At 40.2% G+C, this 16,854-nt stretch overlaps 1 protein-coding gene across 2 annotated transcripts in view; it reads left to right on the plus strand.

The window, feature by feature from the left end:
• ncs1b (neuronal calcium sensor 1b) overlaps nucleotides 1-14,284 on the plus strand; it is a 42,330-nt gene extending 28,046 nt beyond the window's left edge. The window contains exons 5-9 of one of the 2 annotated variants that reach the window (XM_065272121.2): nucleotides 8,431-8,509; nucleotides 9,346-9,434; nucleotides 9,523-9,600; nucleotides 12,153-12,273; nucleotides 12,713-14,284. In XM_065272121.2, the coding sequence (XP_065128193.1) occupies nucleotides 8,431-8,509; nucleotides 9,346-9,434; nucleotides 9,523-9,600; nucleotides 12,153-12,251 (345 nt within the window). In that variant the 3' untranslated portion in view covers nucleotides 12,252-12,273; nucleotides 12,713-14,284. The remainder of the gene's footprint in view (nucleotides 1-8,430; nucleotides 8,510-9,345; nucleotides 9,435-9,522; nucleotides 9,601-12,152; nucleotides 12,274-12,712) is intronic. The other variant, XM_065272122.2, reaches the window with a different exon arrangement.
• Nucleotides 14,285-16,854: the final 2,570 nt, after the last annotated feature.

Here is a 16,854-nt window from a genome sequence, read left to right on the forward strand (position 1 = left end):
AAATAAAGCAGAGGAAAAGAGAGGAGCTCGAGGTCCGACAGAGGAGCAAGAAGCTGTGTTCGCAGAGTTAGGATTGACTCCCCACCAGTTGGAGGCTGTCCGCAGAGCCTGTACTAACAAGACAACGTCGACAGTGTGTCCTGGTAACAGTCTGATAGAACAGAGTGGCTTGAAAGAACATCCAGTCCTTATGATGCTCGTACCCGTCACCACAAAAAGAGGAGACAGCCTTGGAGCTTTGGTCGATCTCGCTTCTGACACGAATTACATTACACACCAAGCTGCAGAAAGGCTCGGACTGAACGGTGAACCAGTTTCCCTTGTCGTGTATGGTGTCGGAACGATGAAGGTGAAAGTTGATACAAAGAGGTATCTTGTGAAGATAAAAGTGTGGACCTCTCGAGGAACCCTGAAACTTCACGAGATGATTTGCTATGGGATGGAAGACATCGCCAAAGTGGATCGTGTGGTGAAATCGGAGCGGCTAGAGCAGTTTTTCCCTGAAGTGGAGCCGGGAGAACTGGCCCGCCCAAAAAGGGTCGATCTATTAATCAGTACTCGTGAAGGTCGATTAGCTCCGCAAAGACTGCAAAGGGTCGGCGATCTAGTATTGTGGGATGGTCCTCTGGGCAAGATCGTGAGTGGTGTACATCCAGACCTCTTTGAAGACGTGGAGGTGGCTGCATGGCGATCGAAGACACACTTTGCTCATTCAATGAGGACTGTAGCCGTCAAAGTTGAGGAACACTTCGTGGGAAGGCCAGGATGTTATTTGGAGAAAGAGAACAGAATGGAAGCTCGAACGACAGCAGCGTGCAGTAAAGAGGTCCTTGAATGGCTAAAGTGGGACAGCATCGGCGCTGCTTGTAATCCTATCTGTGGAGGATGTCGCTGTGGAAAGTGCTCGCCGGGTGGAAAGGAGATGTCCCTGGCTGATGAGAAAGAGCTGGAGATAATAAAGGCAGGTCTAACCTACAGAGAGAGAGATGCTCACAGCGACCAGCCCCACTGGGATGCGAAGTATCCCTGGAAGGAAAACCCAGTTTCTCTTCCTAACAACCGTAAAGCTGTGGAAGCAACATTCCTGAGAACTGAGAAGCGGCTCATGAAAGACCCTCTGTGGAAAGAAGCTTACATGAAGCAAGTCCATGAGATGGTAGAGAGGGGAGCTGCTGTTAAACTCACTAAGGATGTTATGGACAGCTGGAAAGGTGCTGTGTGGTGGGTGAGTCATCTAACCGCCCCAAACCCTCATTCAGTGACTACGCCAGTACGACTCGTCTGGAATAGTAGCCAGGAGTTTGGAGGGGTTAGTATGAATAGCATTCTGCTCAAAGGTCCAGACGTCTTAAATCCCATTGGAGCGGTGCTTCTCAGGTTTCGGGAGGGAGAACATGCGGCCATCGGAGACATCACCAAGATGTATAATTCGGTCTGGTTGGAGGAACAGGAAGTCCATGTGCATCGATTCTTATGGAGAGACTCACCGGAGAATGAGATTGAGGATTATGCTGTCGTGAGGGTGAACATGGGAGACAAACCTGCGGGGTGTATCGCGCAGGTTGCCATGCGGGAGACTGCAAAGTTACCCCAATTCTCTGAGATGAAGGAGGAAAGAAGGGTGATCGAGGAAGACTCCTACGTCGATGATCTTCTCACATCCCACAATGACCCCCACCATCTAGACAATATTCAAGAGGGAGTGGAAAGGATACTGAAAGCAGGAGGTTTCTTTCTAAAGCCTTGGATCCGGTCTGGTCAAAGTGGGAGGAGAGAAGGGACGGAGCCCAAGCCAGTAACTTTGACGTTGCCCAACCAGTTAAGGGAGGAAGATAACAAAGCCTTGGGGGTTGGTTACCTTGTGCAAGAGGACAGACTCTTTGTGATGGTCTCTATCAACTTCTCCAGTAGGAAGAAGAAGATGAGAACTGAGATTGACCTCACAGAGGGAGAAGTAGAGGTAAAAACACCAAACCCACTTACTCGTCGTGTTCTACTGAGCCAAATTGCTGGTCTGTATGACCCGATCGGTTTAGTAACCCCTGTGAAACAGAAAGGGGTAATCCTTGTGAGGAGAGCCTTCCAGGAAGCTGGCAAGCTTACTAAGGATACCTGGGATGAACCTCTATCTGATGAGCTCAGAGGGAAGGCAATTGAGCTGTTCAAAGAGTATGCTCGTCTGAGTAGCATTAAGTTCTACAGAAGCCTTACGCCTTCTGGTTGGATGGGAAGACCCTGGGGAATCACGTTTTCTGACGGGAGCTGTGAGTCCTATGGTGCAGTACTGTACTTGCGATGGGAGACATCAGATGGTGTGGTCACTCGGCTGGTAGAGTCTAAGGCCAAGTTAACTCCTCTCAACCAGAAAGGTGATGCTGTCAAGGCCGAGGTATGTGGAGCTGTCTTTGCCACACGTCTGAAAGGATATGTGTTGAAGCATGGACGTTTGGACGTGGAGAAGTGGTATCATTTCATTGACAGTCAGACGGTGCTTGGAGCCATTCAGAGGGAGAGCTACGGTTTCCAGACATTCTTTGCGAACCGAATCGGGGAGATTCAGAAGGCTGGAGCTGTAACTGACTGGTGGTGGATACCAGGCGAAGTCAATGTCGCGGATCTAGTCACGAGAGGGTGCTCTCCTGAACTGCTGGGTGAGGATTCTGTGTGGCAGAAAGGTCCTGAGTTTTTGTCTAGTCCAGTCGAGGATTGGCCCATAAAGTCCGCCTCAGAAGTGGCAGCTGATGCTAGAGAGGTAGTGAGTAGACTCCAGAGAAAGGCCTTTTCAGCCGTCCTTACCAGAATTCAAGCCAAGAAATTGATGAATCCTGGCAGTCCTGGTGGTGAAGGTCCAAAAGTCACAGATGGAGTTAGCAGGGCTTCAGTGTCCTTGGAAAAGGGGATGATATCGACCTTGACTGATATTAAGGAAGAGGAGATTCTGTGGGGAGCCGTGCTCATAGACCAAGTGGATCCTACAAGGTGCAGTTCTCTCACTAAACTTTGTGGAATAGTTGGCTATGTTCGCAGAGCTGTGAAGAAGTGGTTGGCTCGTGTAGGTAGGACCTCCAAGCCAGCAAAGTGGGAGGCGGTATTGACAGTAAAGGAACGCAAGGCTGCTTTCCAAGACCTATGCTTAGCTGCTCAGGATGGAATTACATTTCCTGTGACGACGTTAAACAGGCTCGTTGTCAGCAGAGATGATGCTTCGGGGCTCCTGATGTGTCATGGTAGAGTCCAGGGTTTGACCCAGGAAGAGATTGGTGTACCTTTAGTACCTTACAAGGCGTGGATCAGCACTCTTCTCACAAGAGAGGCCCATGAAGCTAACCATGAAGGGGTTGCTGGCACATACCTCCGGGTGAGATCTAAAGCATGGGTGGTGAGAGGTACAAGGATTGCCCAGAATGTCATTGATTCTTGTATGCATTGTCGAAAGATCAAAGCGAGAATGTGTAAGCAGGTGATGGGTGAACTTCCCGTTGAGCGGACTAAACCAGCCGCACCGTTCGAGTTTACGACGTTGGACCTTTTCGGTCCCTATGTTGTTAAAGATAATGTTAGACGAAGAACGGGGATGAAGGTCTGGGGTGTGGTGTTCAGCTGTATGGCTTCAAGAGCAGTACATGCGGACATTGTAGAAGATCTGTCTACGGAAGGATTCCTGAAAACATACCAGCGCTTCACAGCTCTCAGGGGTCACCCAAGAAAACTCTGGTCAGACCAAGGGACCAATTTTGTGGGTGCCAGACCAGTATTACAGAAGCTTTACGAGTTCCTGAGTAGTATTGATAAAGATCAGGTCCAGAAGAAAGCTGCCGTTAAAGGAACCGACTGGACGTGGGTGTTTCATCCGGCGGATTCTCCCCATCGGAATGGGGCAGCGGAAGCAGCAGTTCGTGTACTCAAGAGGGCGTTAAGTAGTGTTGGCAAGGAATGTAATCTGACAGCGCTGGAGTTTCAGACCCTTCTGTACCTGGCTGCTAATCTGTCAAATGAGAGACCTATTGGCGCCAGAGCTCAGGTACAAGATGAGACCGTGGAAGTAATCACTCTCAACTCACTTCTGCTAGGTCGTGCAGGACCCAATGGGGACTCCCGAGGGTTTGAATATCCGACTTACCCCGTTGTGCGTCTGAGAACGATCCAGATTGAGGTAGATAAATTCTGGAAACGGTGGAGCCAGCTGGCAGGTCCGAACCTCTACATCCGCCAGAAGTGGCACGCGCCTGCTAGAAATGTTGCAGTGGGTGATCTGGTATGGTTAGCTGATCAGAACGTACTGAGGGGTCAGTTCAGGCTGGGTCGAGTCGTGGAGGTGTGTCCTGATGCGAGGGGTGTAGTACGAGATGTGAGAGTGTCAACATGTCGGAGTTGTCCGATTTCGAGCGGGCAGTCCAAGAAGAACCGAGATGAGGATAACTATCCCTCCACCATTCTCCACAGGGATGTTAGGAGGTTGGTGGTTCTACTTCCAGTTGAGGAACAGTAAAGGATCCCCACCATGGTGTGTTTCGGTAAAGGATCCCCACCATGGTGTGTTTCGGTAAAGGATCAAGACTTTCCCCACTGCTATCCTCCCTGAGGCTGGTAGTGTGTTTCGGTAAAGGAGGTCAATGTGTGTTGTCTTGGACATTTAAACTACCTCAATATGTTCATGTTTAAGTATACAAAGTTTTTGCATGTTTATGAAAGAAATTCATATCTAAAAGTGAATTGTTTAGTTATGGTGGCCTACTTGGATTTAAAATCAGTAGACCAAGTGGGAGGTGTAGAGCTTTCCACCAGGTGTTACTACTGTTTATATTTTTACTGTATATTATAAGTGGAAGATGTTATTTTATGTTCTTGTGCATTTTAAGAAATAAGTATTTTTACTATTCTAATTTGAATGTGGGGATATTTATGTTATATTTAATATATAACTTTACTAGGTTACAGGTATGTGTGATAATTATGTACCTGTATTTGCATAATTAGTTAATGCGCAGGCGCACCGTTAGTTTCAGTTTCGTTTGGTTTTAGTCAGGACTGGTACGCTTGCCGGTGAGTGTCTGTAAATTGGCATTACTAATAATTAACGTTAAAAAGTTAATATCTAGTGATTGTGTAATTGCATTAGTTTATTGTGGTTTTTGTTTTGTGTTTTGTTTTAGGTTTACAACCTAGCACCTAGCTCCTAGCTCCTAGCAATAAGTGATTGTCACATGAGTGTATGTGAAATAAAAAATCAAAATGGCTTGAGTTGTATCCGCCGTGCTTGTCCTGAAACCCTTCCAGTGGGAAGTTTATTAAGCTATAGTGGGTAGTTCAATAAAAAACTGGACACTGCCACTCAAAAATTTTTGCCAATTATTTTAAAGTGCAGGGGCAGTTAGATGCCTGTGATGTCATAAGCATCAGTTTTTCAGATTGGGCCATTTTCTGGCTGACATTTCTAAAAGAGGAATTTCTATGAGACTGAGATGTTTAGCGTGTTTAGCACTTTTTGTATGTTTGTGAATGTGGGTAGACTACCATTATTCAACAAAGACAAGGTAAAAATGGTTTTTCATTCTTTGTCCCCTTTAAATGTCTGTGATTTGTTGGATATCGGGCATAAGTGCATATATTGTTAATGACACAAACGTGTAGTAAGTGAATCATAAGATAGATAGTGGGATAATGTTTTGTTTGTGTTGCTTTCTGCGGTACGCCTCAAGGAGCTGGAGCGTATTCACAAAGAATCGGTAAAGCTGATCTGTCTTTTATAAATGTGACAAATCTAAAGACTCTTTGGATGTATGAAGGATGCAATACTACTCTCTAGGTACTCAAGATTAACACGAGATAAGCAAAAACAGTGTTTTTTGTGAGCTTTAAAGGGTACATATCATGAAAATTCTACTTTTTCCATGTCTAAGTCCTATAATTGGGTCCCCTGTCAACCTAGAAAATGTGAAAAAGATTAACCCAGTAACTTAGTTTTGTTAACCATTCTCTGCAAGCTTGTGAAAAATAGGTAATTGTACCATTTATTTGAAGACTGAATGTGTTAAACCTTTGACTGAATGGGTTAAGCTAGTTTCTTTGTTGAACCAAAAGGGGTGGTTTCCCGAACAGGGATTAGACTAGTCCTAGACTAAAATAAATGTAAGAGCTGTCCAAACTGAAAACAACTTGTCATATCTTAAAATAAATCAGGGCCCTTTGTTTTGCCTCAAAATGCACACAAGTAATGTTTTTAGTAAGGCATGTTTGTTTAATTTCCTAATTAAACTAAGGCCTAGTCCTGGCCTAAGCTAATCCCTGTCGAGGACACCACCCCAAATTGTTTTATCTGTGGCATCCAGTACCTTTTGTAGCACCTTTTATGTAACATTTTTGACAAACAATGTGATTTATAATTGAATGTTTTTAAACTTTATGTGTGTGTGTATGTGTTTGATCTAAAAAAATATGTCTAAAGTATGAAAGAGTTGTATGCTAACTTAATAGGTGACTAAAGATGCATGGGATGTAAAAGGTTAATTATTTTAATTTCAGGTATCTTTTGAATCTTCTTATACTTGCTTTCCATTATTATTTTTCATTAAATAGCCTAATTTTATTATCTTAGCAAAATCTAAAGTGATTAGGAGCCTGTTATCCCCGCCTGACAAGAGCCGTATAGCAGCCAAACTACCATCTGAGATTGCTCCCTCTTTATTTATGAGTTTTGTTTGAAAGGCACCACTGTTGTTAGTGAAACACATTATCCTTGGCCTTTACTTGCTCTTTTCTGTATCATTCTGTAATGCGTCTTGCCTCAATTTCACTTTTCCAGCAGTCGGTTAATGGTCGATGTTCCGGAGATAACATCAGTCTGGACTTGCAGTGATGTACCACAGAATAGACTCTAAAGTCTGACATTATGGTTAAAAGAGTAGGACTCACACACAGTGAACTGACCACACATTTGTGCTGCACAGTACAGTGTAAATGCTCATTGTTAATGTTGTGGCAATTGCCCTTTCCCTTTTGATTGCTGTTTTTAAGTGGTTATCATTTTCAAATGTATTAAGTAGTTATAAAGTATTTATTAATACAAAGTTTTGTATAATTTTCAGAATAAGATAGCTATCAAAAATAGTCTAAATGTACTAAAAACGTGTTAGAAAATTAAAGATTTTTTTTACCTACCCCTTTGAAGCACTGGAATTACCTCTTCAGAATAAATTATTTTAATGGTTTATATATTCACATGCACATTTAAGATGTTATAATGCCAAACTCTAACTATACTATAATATATCTGTGAGCTTTCTCACTTTGCGTGGTTTAAAAAGAATACAAATCACATGACTATGTCTCCATACCGTTTCAACCAAAACACTGGAAATTCCAGTGTGGGCACTGATAAAAACTTTTTTATAGTGCGATATATTTCTCAGAGCACTTTAAAAACCAGCGGTAGCCAAGTGAGAGAACAGGTAAGAAAACTGAACAACCCAAACCTGAATCCTATGCTTGAATGGTAAAACCGTTTTGCCAGTAACAATAAGCGTTTACCCAAGCCAAATAAAAATTAATGGTGCTAAAACTTCTGTATATTTGAATGAAACCTAAGACCGTTCAACAACATTATTACAGTGAAGCATGGTAGATTAATCCCTACAGCCGAGAAACTCATGAGGCAGAAGGAAAAATGGACGGAGATGATATAAAAGACTGCGTGTTGTTAACTTATGTGCTGCATGGTGTTGAAACGCTGGGATTTTAAACATGATTTATGTTTCATCAACTTTGACTCAATCATTTTTACAAAGGTCTCCTTTTAGTATGCACCTGACTGTCAAAATGTTCAGTGTTGCAACTCAATATGTTTATTTAAAAAAAAACATTTAGCTTAACGGTATTATTAGTGATGCATCAGCATAATAATATATGAAAAAGTGTGGTGCCTCTACAGTAGTTACTGCATGCACAATTGCTTTTATAATTAATATGCATGCTATTTAAATGCTTTAGTATAACGCATGATACCTGAAGATATTAAAAGACAAAGAACAGCTCACTATTTATTTAAAAACCCACAAAAACAAGTGCAAATCAAGCAGGGTTATCTGGGTGTGAAAGTCCAGCCTGTGGAACAATACTTTGATTGGATAATTGTATTCACAGGAACTTACGGTAAATGCTGTCTGTCATTGTTCAAGTTCATTACGCTCACCTGCTCAATCTGAAGCGATGATGAGAAAGCACGACAAGAGAATCAGTCATCACAACATGATTTATAACATAAAAATTGAGGCTGTAGAGAATGGTTTATATAGACAGATGTGTTAACAGCAGAATGCATCTTTTGTAACCTTAAGAAAGAACAGGGGTGGGGCGTTAAATAAACACCCCTGGCACAATTAACATTGCTGAAAGAGCACTAAATCTCTTCTTTCTTTTGTCTTTTCTTTTTAGGATGGAAGGATTGAATTCTCCGAGTTCATTCAGGCTCTGTCTGTGACCTCACGTGGGACCTTGGATGAGAAACTTCGCTGTAAGCACTTAGATTTTTTAATAATTCAGCTCAAAGCAATGCAGAACTGTTCAGCAATCATCATGTTTATAATGTTAAAGACCACACACCAGGGCAATGCCAGCTCGGGTGAATTGGTTTCATAGTCAATCAGAACTGAAATCTTTGTAAGACGGGGCTTGCCCGACAATTCAAACCTCCCTTTATCATTTAAAGTGCAGTTTCCTCAGCTTAATTGCGTGTTTTAATTAAACCGTGCTTAGACTTGTACCACCCTCTCTCTCTGTTGACTATTCACCCCAGGCTCTGACCTGTGCTTGCACCCTGCCATATAAGTGCTTAGGTTGGCTCATTGTTATACATGAAGGGAGAGGATGTAATGTATAGGTGGGTTATCCTGGGTCCTGAAGAGAAAAGTAAAGCTTGTTAGATTAAAGAATTGCCCCTCACATCTGACTGCTGTTATGTAAGTCAAATGGTGCAAGAAAAATGCCTGGTTGCACTTTTCAAGGTTTTTCTTTGTTGAGTTTCATGCTTTTAATGGCCATTTAACCATTTTTACAAGGCATTTACTAAAATATGGATTATATCAAGTGGTCTTTCATGCTGTTTCATCAGTGGTTGGGTTTAAATTCACCATGTTGGGTTGTGTCAACCCAGGGTTAAGTCAAATATGTTTTTGAGTGATTGGTTGTTTCTGGCATTACAGCTGCAGATTCGACAATGTCCCATGAATCACATTAATATGAAAATGTTTTTTAAGAATAGCAGGCCCTATTTTGAACCTGTTCATGTAGTGTTGCAGTAACTAGCACATCCTGTGTTTACTCACCATGACTTCTTGTTAAACACCGCAGGGGCTTTTAAGCTGTATGATCTTGATAATGACGGCTATATCACCCGCGATGAAATGCTCAATATTGTGGATGCCATCTATCAGATGGTGGTAAGTCATGAATGTTATTATTTGCCATTCATAAAGCTTTGAGGAATATCTCTCAGATGTCTTAAATATTTGGGTATATTTGTTTAAGGGAAACACAGTGGACCTTCCAGAAGAGGAAAACACACCAGAGAAGAGAGTGGATCGCATTTTTGCCATGATGGATAAGGTAACCTATATACATTGGCTGTATTTTTAATACTTATCATATTGTTAATAATGTTTTCGGTTATTTCATAATGTGTTATGCAGAACCAAAGGGGTATTTGGTGATCAATCATTTTCAAACCCATCAAGAATTTATATATTTTTTAATTTATAGCTTTGACAGTTAATAATTTAATTTAAAGGGCCCCTAACCTAGGTGTTTTCAGCTATATTAAAATAGTTTCAGCTTAAAATACACTACAGATCTTTCATTATACGATGTTAAACATGGCCATTTGCGGCTGCAATAAAGCATGCGCTTTTTTGTGTGTGTTTCTTTAAATGCAAAAAAAACTTCTGTTCCCCTCCCCGTATGCAAAGTAGGGGGTGGAGCGCTTATACATGTGCTTTGGACTATATCAAAACATGTGTCTCTGGCAGAAGGTTAAACTTAAGGGCGATTTATAGTCGTGCGTAGGTCCGTAGGCTATCCGTAGCCTATGCGTAGCCTGACGCGCACCTCACAAAATTTCTAACAGCGCGTCGGCTCTACGCGGACCGCAAGCTCTGTGATTGGTCCACCAGAACCCCTCCCGTCAGGTAAAAAAAACTGTGTCATAGGTATTTCCGTTTGAGACGGTGAAAACAAAGATGAGCCAAGTTGAGGAGTGATTTAACTCAAACTGCAACATACGTCGCTGTTTATTTACTTCCAACATTGCTGGTCTTCTCAAATTATACACAACAAGTTGCTATTTCTTCTTCGTTTGAGGGTTAACTTGCTTAGCTTCTTCTTCTGTGACGACTTCTGCTGCTACTGTGGTTACACGAGTGATTACTGCTAACCAGTGGTTTCGCGTGTGTTTGCACGTCGACGCAGACGGCGACGCAAAAGTATAAATTAAAACCGACGCGGAACCTACGCCGTCGCGGCTACGCCGTAGGACCTACGCACGACTATAAATCGCCCTTTATGCACCCATAAGGTGGAGTCTGTGAGCCATTATGCTTGGGGCGTAATCAATGTGACATCACATTGATACGGTATCCCCAATAGCCTGTGTGACTGTTGCGGTTTAAAGGAGATTACACAAAGAAGAATAGATGGATTTGTATAATAACAGGATGTTTCTGCACACACACTGGCATCTCATCTTCTGCTAGAAACGCATTTAAAAGTGCATTTTCTAGGTTAGGGGGACTTTAAAGCCACATCCTCTGTAATCAATGCCGTTTAGAGCAAGAAAGTACAAGGAACAAGAGGTCATATTAGTGATCAAGCTAGCATCACTAATACTGCCCTCAGGTCTGTAAACACTACTGTGGCATGCACTACAACTAATGCCGGAGTTTGGCATTAATGCCTACTCAAGCCCAATTTAAGTGCTGACGGATGAGACCAGGATTTGTTCACTGTTAAAACTCCCACAGAGATGGTATTTCTTATCTTTTCTCTTGGGGCTCTCAGAAGCTACAGTAGATAACTGTTCTCTTACTGGATCAGGATTTTAGCTTTCGCCCCCTGCTGGGCATATAAAGCAATTTTAGCTAAATTGGTAGTTTTTTGCATGCATAATTTAAAATCATTTTAACACATGGTTTGGTGGCAAGGAGTGCATTTCTGGGATCAACAGTGGTTTTTAAAAGGGTTTCATGCACACTTCCTTCTGCCCCAAGCACAAATTCTGGTAAGACTACTCAAAAAACCTAAGGATAGCTCAATTATAGTTGTCTCTTTAATATATAAATAGTAGTCAGACACAAATATTTTTTATAAAGTTATATTATGTAAGACATAATGCACAGCCAGCTGGTTGTTATCGCAGAATAAATCTAGACATAAATCTGTATCAACCCAAAAAATAATTTGTAATAACAACCCGGATGGCTGTGCATTATCCCGCTTATTAGATGGCTCGCTGCTATCAAAGTAAAATGTAATATTATTAGCTAATTTTTAATAAATGCAAACCTTCGCTGAGGAAAACCCATTTCCTTAATTCATTTGTAAATAAAATCACATATATAATTATTCATATTATACTGTATAAATTCATATAGTATTTAATTTTGACTGTTTAGATGTCTCGAAGTACCCAAATGAGGCTGTTATTATAGTTAGGAATAACATACCTTGAAATTTTGTGACTGGCCAATCAGAATCAAGGATTTTAGAGTGCCATGTAATGAAAAGAAATATACTCTGTATCAGTGGTTCTCAAACTTTTTCAGCGTGCGGCCCCCTTTGTGTACGGTGCATTTCTTCGCGGCCCCCCCAAAGATAATTTATGACAAAAAACAGTTCTAAAACTAATTTTACAGAAATCATGATAAATTTATGTATTTTATAAAAATGTCATAAAACTGGGGCCCCCCTGGCACCATCTCGCGGCCCCCCTGGGGGCCCCGGACCCCAGTTTGAGAACCACTGCTCTATATAAAGCTTCTAATAGGTGTTAAACATAAACTGCCATGCATCTGCAAATTGCTCCAATGCATCCATAATCTAACAAATCGACTTATTTTTATTTAATACGTAAAGCAGACACTTGTCATTTTTGCTTGTTTACTCAGAATGATGATGGGAAGCTGACCCTGCAGGAGTTTCAGGAGGGCTCAAAGGCCGATCCGTCCATCGTACAAGCTCTTTCACTCTATGATGGACTAGTATAGTAACAGCTTGTGTCTGATAAAGGTAGGTTGTGTTGAACAGAAATCTATATTACATTAGGGTAGCTCTGCAACCTGCCAGTTTCATGAAATCTTCATCACATTCAAAACCTTCTGTGTTACGGGTTATCATATCACATTGCAACAATGCAGTACAGAGTCACACAGTTGTCTATAAGCAGAAATCAAGCAATTTTTCCAGTTTTGATACACCTTTCTAAATTTAAATAAATGCTATTCTGCTAGCTACTACCAAGAAAGGGACAGATAACAGCCATTTATAGAAAAAAAAGATTATTATTAGATTAAGGGCATACATTTTATATCCTGGAGCTTTACAGTTTTAGTTCAATGATAAATAATTTCTCTTTCGCTGGCAATTACATTAATAAAAGACATAACATTATTAATGTGATAACATAATTTTCATGTTGGGATAACCTGTTTTTTTAATTTAATGTAAGGTCTGTTGTACAGGTGTGGCAGAGGATAAAGTGCAGTACCATGCCAAAAGATGAGTCTTCTTCATCTGACCTCTCATTCTGGACATTTATGACTGAAAAGTAGAAGAAAGAAAGAACACAGTGAGATCATCCTCATCTTCCCAACACAAGCAAATCACATTTGACGCTTTCCTTCGACAGAAAGGAACGAAATCTTGAACATTGTGTTTATGTGTGCACATGTGTCTGGATCCCATTGGATTTCCTGCTGAAGATAATGCACTGGGGACAGGACGACGCCGATTGATAAAAAAAAGCATGTTGACAGACATAAATTATAGATGTAAATATGTGTAAACATTTCATATTTTTAATCATACGTTGCTGGGATATCCTGCATGTACTTGTTTATTATTTAAGAGCCTGGTTATATTTTATTTATTTCTTGTTTTGAAATGTATGGATCACAGCTGTTACTTACAAGCCTCTACATTTCTGCAGCTTTTTCGAATTATTGACATGAAAGACTAGAATTCATTGCTCTTTTTCTAATATGAATGTGAAATGAGAATTACTTTGTTCCATTGTGTATCGTGCATGGCCTCTCCATTGCTAGCAAAACTCATTACAAGTCCTTAAGCCACATCCTTAACAAGGTGCTGTAACCAGGCAACGTGCTACAGTAAAGTATGTATGGCTCGAGGCACTTTCCACAAATATGGGCCGCTTTGATATCACATTCTTTTAAACAGTTAAACTTAACCTTGTCAAATCCAAACATTACATTTATGACCATCAAATGTAAAATAAGCTGACCGTCAAAGTAGTTTTACAAATTTGTAAATATAATACACAATCTGTCATAAATTGTATAATTTGTATACAGAGGAAATAACATCATTTGGATCCTATCATTGTAGGAATGCAAGCAAAAAATCCATTATCTAATATTTACAGAAAGAGTTAAAAAGTAAAAATGAATGATGAAACAAATAATTGCTATTAAATTACGAAGCAACACAAATTAATGTTATTAACTGTGTTGTGAAAAGTATAAAGGTGTTAAAGCAACACTATGTAGTTTCCATGTAAAAAAGACTTACAGCTCCCCCATGTGGTTGAAAAGCGCAACAGTGCCTGGTATCAGACACTCTTCTGCAGGCAGGGGGAGGGGCCGAGCTGTGTTTCCTACCCTCCACCGCCACTTTCAGAGTGTGCTTGTAGCAGCTAGGAGGCTGCTCAGGTTGCAGCAACAGTACAATTTGCCCAGTTAAAAGTTGTTCTATCACTAAAAAAACTACATAGTGTTGCTTTAACAGCTCAAATAAGAAGTAAAGATCATTTTCTGAGCGTTAAGCATCAATTTCATTGCAATTTGTTGATAAAGAAAAATAATTGTTTCTATTTGTGGAAAGTGTTTGAACTACTTCTCGCTTAAATAACAGCTTTTAATTTCTTTATCTGTGTCCTTTTCCCTGTCAAACAGACTTAAAGGTATTTCGTGTGTGCCATGCAGACAGCCTCTGTTTGTAAGTGGTCTTCTGTTTTATCCAGCGCTCCCTGGCTGATGATTAAATTTGATTTGCTGCATAATTGCCTCTAATGTTATTTGCTGTCTGTGATGTAGGTTTTAATATTTGAGGTGTCCACACTCTCTATTTTTATCCCTTTACAGTATAAAAGGACAGCACTAAAGCTGTTCGAGTGTACAGACCTTGTATTCCATCAGCACAATGTATTAGCTGGCCCTCTTTCAAATGAATAGTGCTCAATTAATCCACAAACCTAGTTTGTCACACAAAAGCAAAGCATAAATCATACCCCAGTCTCTGTTAAATGCATTTTAGAGAACCTTGAAAACCCAAACTTTGATGCTTATTCATCCTACCCAATAATGCCACAGCTGATTTTGGTACAGTCTTATATGAGGCGAATCTAATGGGTTGAGAAACTGCAATCATTTGTATGCCAGTGTTTGGCATCCTCATTTTTCAATGGCATTGTATTACAGTGTTCTCTTTGAAGTATGTGGTGATGGAAAATCCTAATCCATCTGGCTGGATTTTTTGTACAAATACCAAAACTTTTAATCCAGGGTTCATGCACCTGCTTTTTACAGTCATAGTCTTGTTTGGTGCTCTAGACAAGATGGTGACAAAAGTAAAAATCTAAGTTCCCTTACGACGCTATGGGGAACGCCTACAGTGTGACAGTGTCTGAGTATGGATATCAAATACGACCAAGGGTTGGGTGTGAAGTCATAGATGGAAGCCAGAGAGCATTAATATGGCAGAAAGGAACTCCCACTTTATCCGGCATATGCCGAAGCGGGTGTACAGGCACGCCTGAAGTACTATATCACCAGTGAGACGCAGCGTCTCGTTCCATTCTCAGTGAACAAGGGTTACATACGTAAACCGAGACATTTATCTAGAAAAGCTGAACTGAGACTTTGATTTTGGTTTTAACAAACAATTTATAGCATAATCGTGCTATTAATTTTTTTTAAATATTTTTTTTATTAGTATTTAAACTCAATTTGGCTCCAATAACATAATAGCTCACATTGCAATCATCTGTTTATACTTAATCAAGCATAAAATAATCTATAAAAATACATATTTTTGAACCCCATTTGCAATCCTGGAACAAGTAAACAGTCGTAAGGGTCAATTTTTTGAAATTGAGATTTATACATAATATAATACAAGCTTTCATTGATGTAGAAGTTTTAGTACAGGACAATATTTGGCTGAAATCCATTTTTTTTATTAATGGTACTGGTTAGGAATAACAAAGGTTTCAAGTATCTAAAAAGTGTTGTAACAGCTTGTTGCTCCAGGACAAATGCTTTAATCTGTCTTGAATGTTGCGGTTGTATTGTAATGGAGCTCTTATTATTGTGCATCTGTGTCACGTCTTCAGTTTCATTATGAAGTGCGCAAGGCTGGCGGCTCGGTCAACACCACGGGGCTTCTGAATCAGCAAAAACACGTCTCGTTGATTAAAATGAAACAGGACTCGCACTAAACTTACTAGTTTGTTTCCCAGATTCAGCACTTAAACAAAACAGACTTCACACCATAACACAGCATGGCTAGAGAATAATGTATAAGTAGGGAGGATAGGAATGTATGTTTTGCACAGGCTTGAATTGTTACATGAGGGGGTCATAAACATGTTTTTTTTTTTTTTTTTTGCATTGAGGTCTGGATTATTTTTCTGACGGTGGGCTGATTAATTGACTGTTTGGAAAAATTGGAATGTTGCAGGCAAACAATGTATTGGATTTTTTTTTTTGCTTTTTAACAGTTGGGCTGTGTTTCACAAGGTAAACTGATATGAAAATATTGTAAACTTAAGCACTGACATTTTAAATGATTGTTTTCACCTTTGGTATTAAATATGCTGGACATAAGTATTTTATACTCCTTAAATAAAGTAAATAATTAATTATATAAACAAAAGATGATAAAATTAATCAAAAGCCATATTCTTGTTTTGAAACTACATGCCCATCATGCACATTCCCTAAGTTCAATGGGTTTGAATGGCATTATATAATTTGGCAAGGCAATTTGGGTGGGTCTTGATTGTTTGACCAACCATGTGCTGACTTGAGTGCAAATGACTTGTTGGCGTCACACCAAGTTATCAAAAGAACAACATCTGCACACTCTCATAAACCCCATTCTTTTTCGAATCTATTCAAATTTACTGAAAAATCTCTGCGGTTACTGGGTCATGACATTGCCCTTTTCCTTCCTTTCAGCAATCTTATCAAATTGACAGCATTTGCTGCCTCTTTATCAACTTAAAACGACAACATGACCAAAGTTGCATGACGTTTGATTGATGTATCTAAGCATGACTACAATCAAGCCGGATATACAAGTAGTTTACGTTGTATCCGGAGTCTTTCCTTTCAAAAAACATCTGGGATTCCTCTGCTGAAGCCCTGTCCTTTATGCTAAACATTAGAGGCTGTCCACTGAGTGTGTATATTATTAGATGTGTGGCAGCTGCGTATAAACTCAGTCTATTAATAAAACCAAATTATTTAAACTAAGACTAAAAATGACTCGTGCTAAATTAATCTGTTTAGTGTTTATGGTTGCCATTAGTTCTCACACTTTACATTACATTGATGACTACTGTAATTA

Source organism: Paramisgurnus dabryanus, chromosome 11 (assembly GCF_030506205.2).
Source record: "Paramisgurnus dabryanus chromosome 11, PD_genome_1.1, whole genome shotgun sequence".
Lineage (NCBI taxonomy): Eukaryota > Metazoa > Chordata > Actinopteri > Cypriniformes > Cobitidae > Paramisgurnus > Paramisgurnus dabryanus.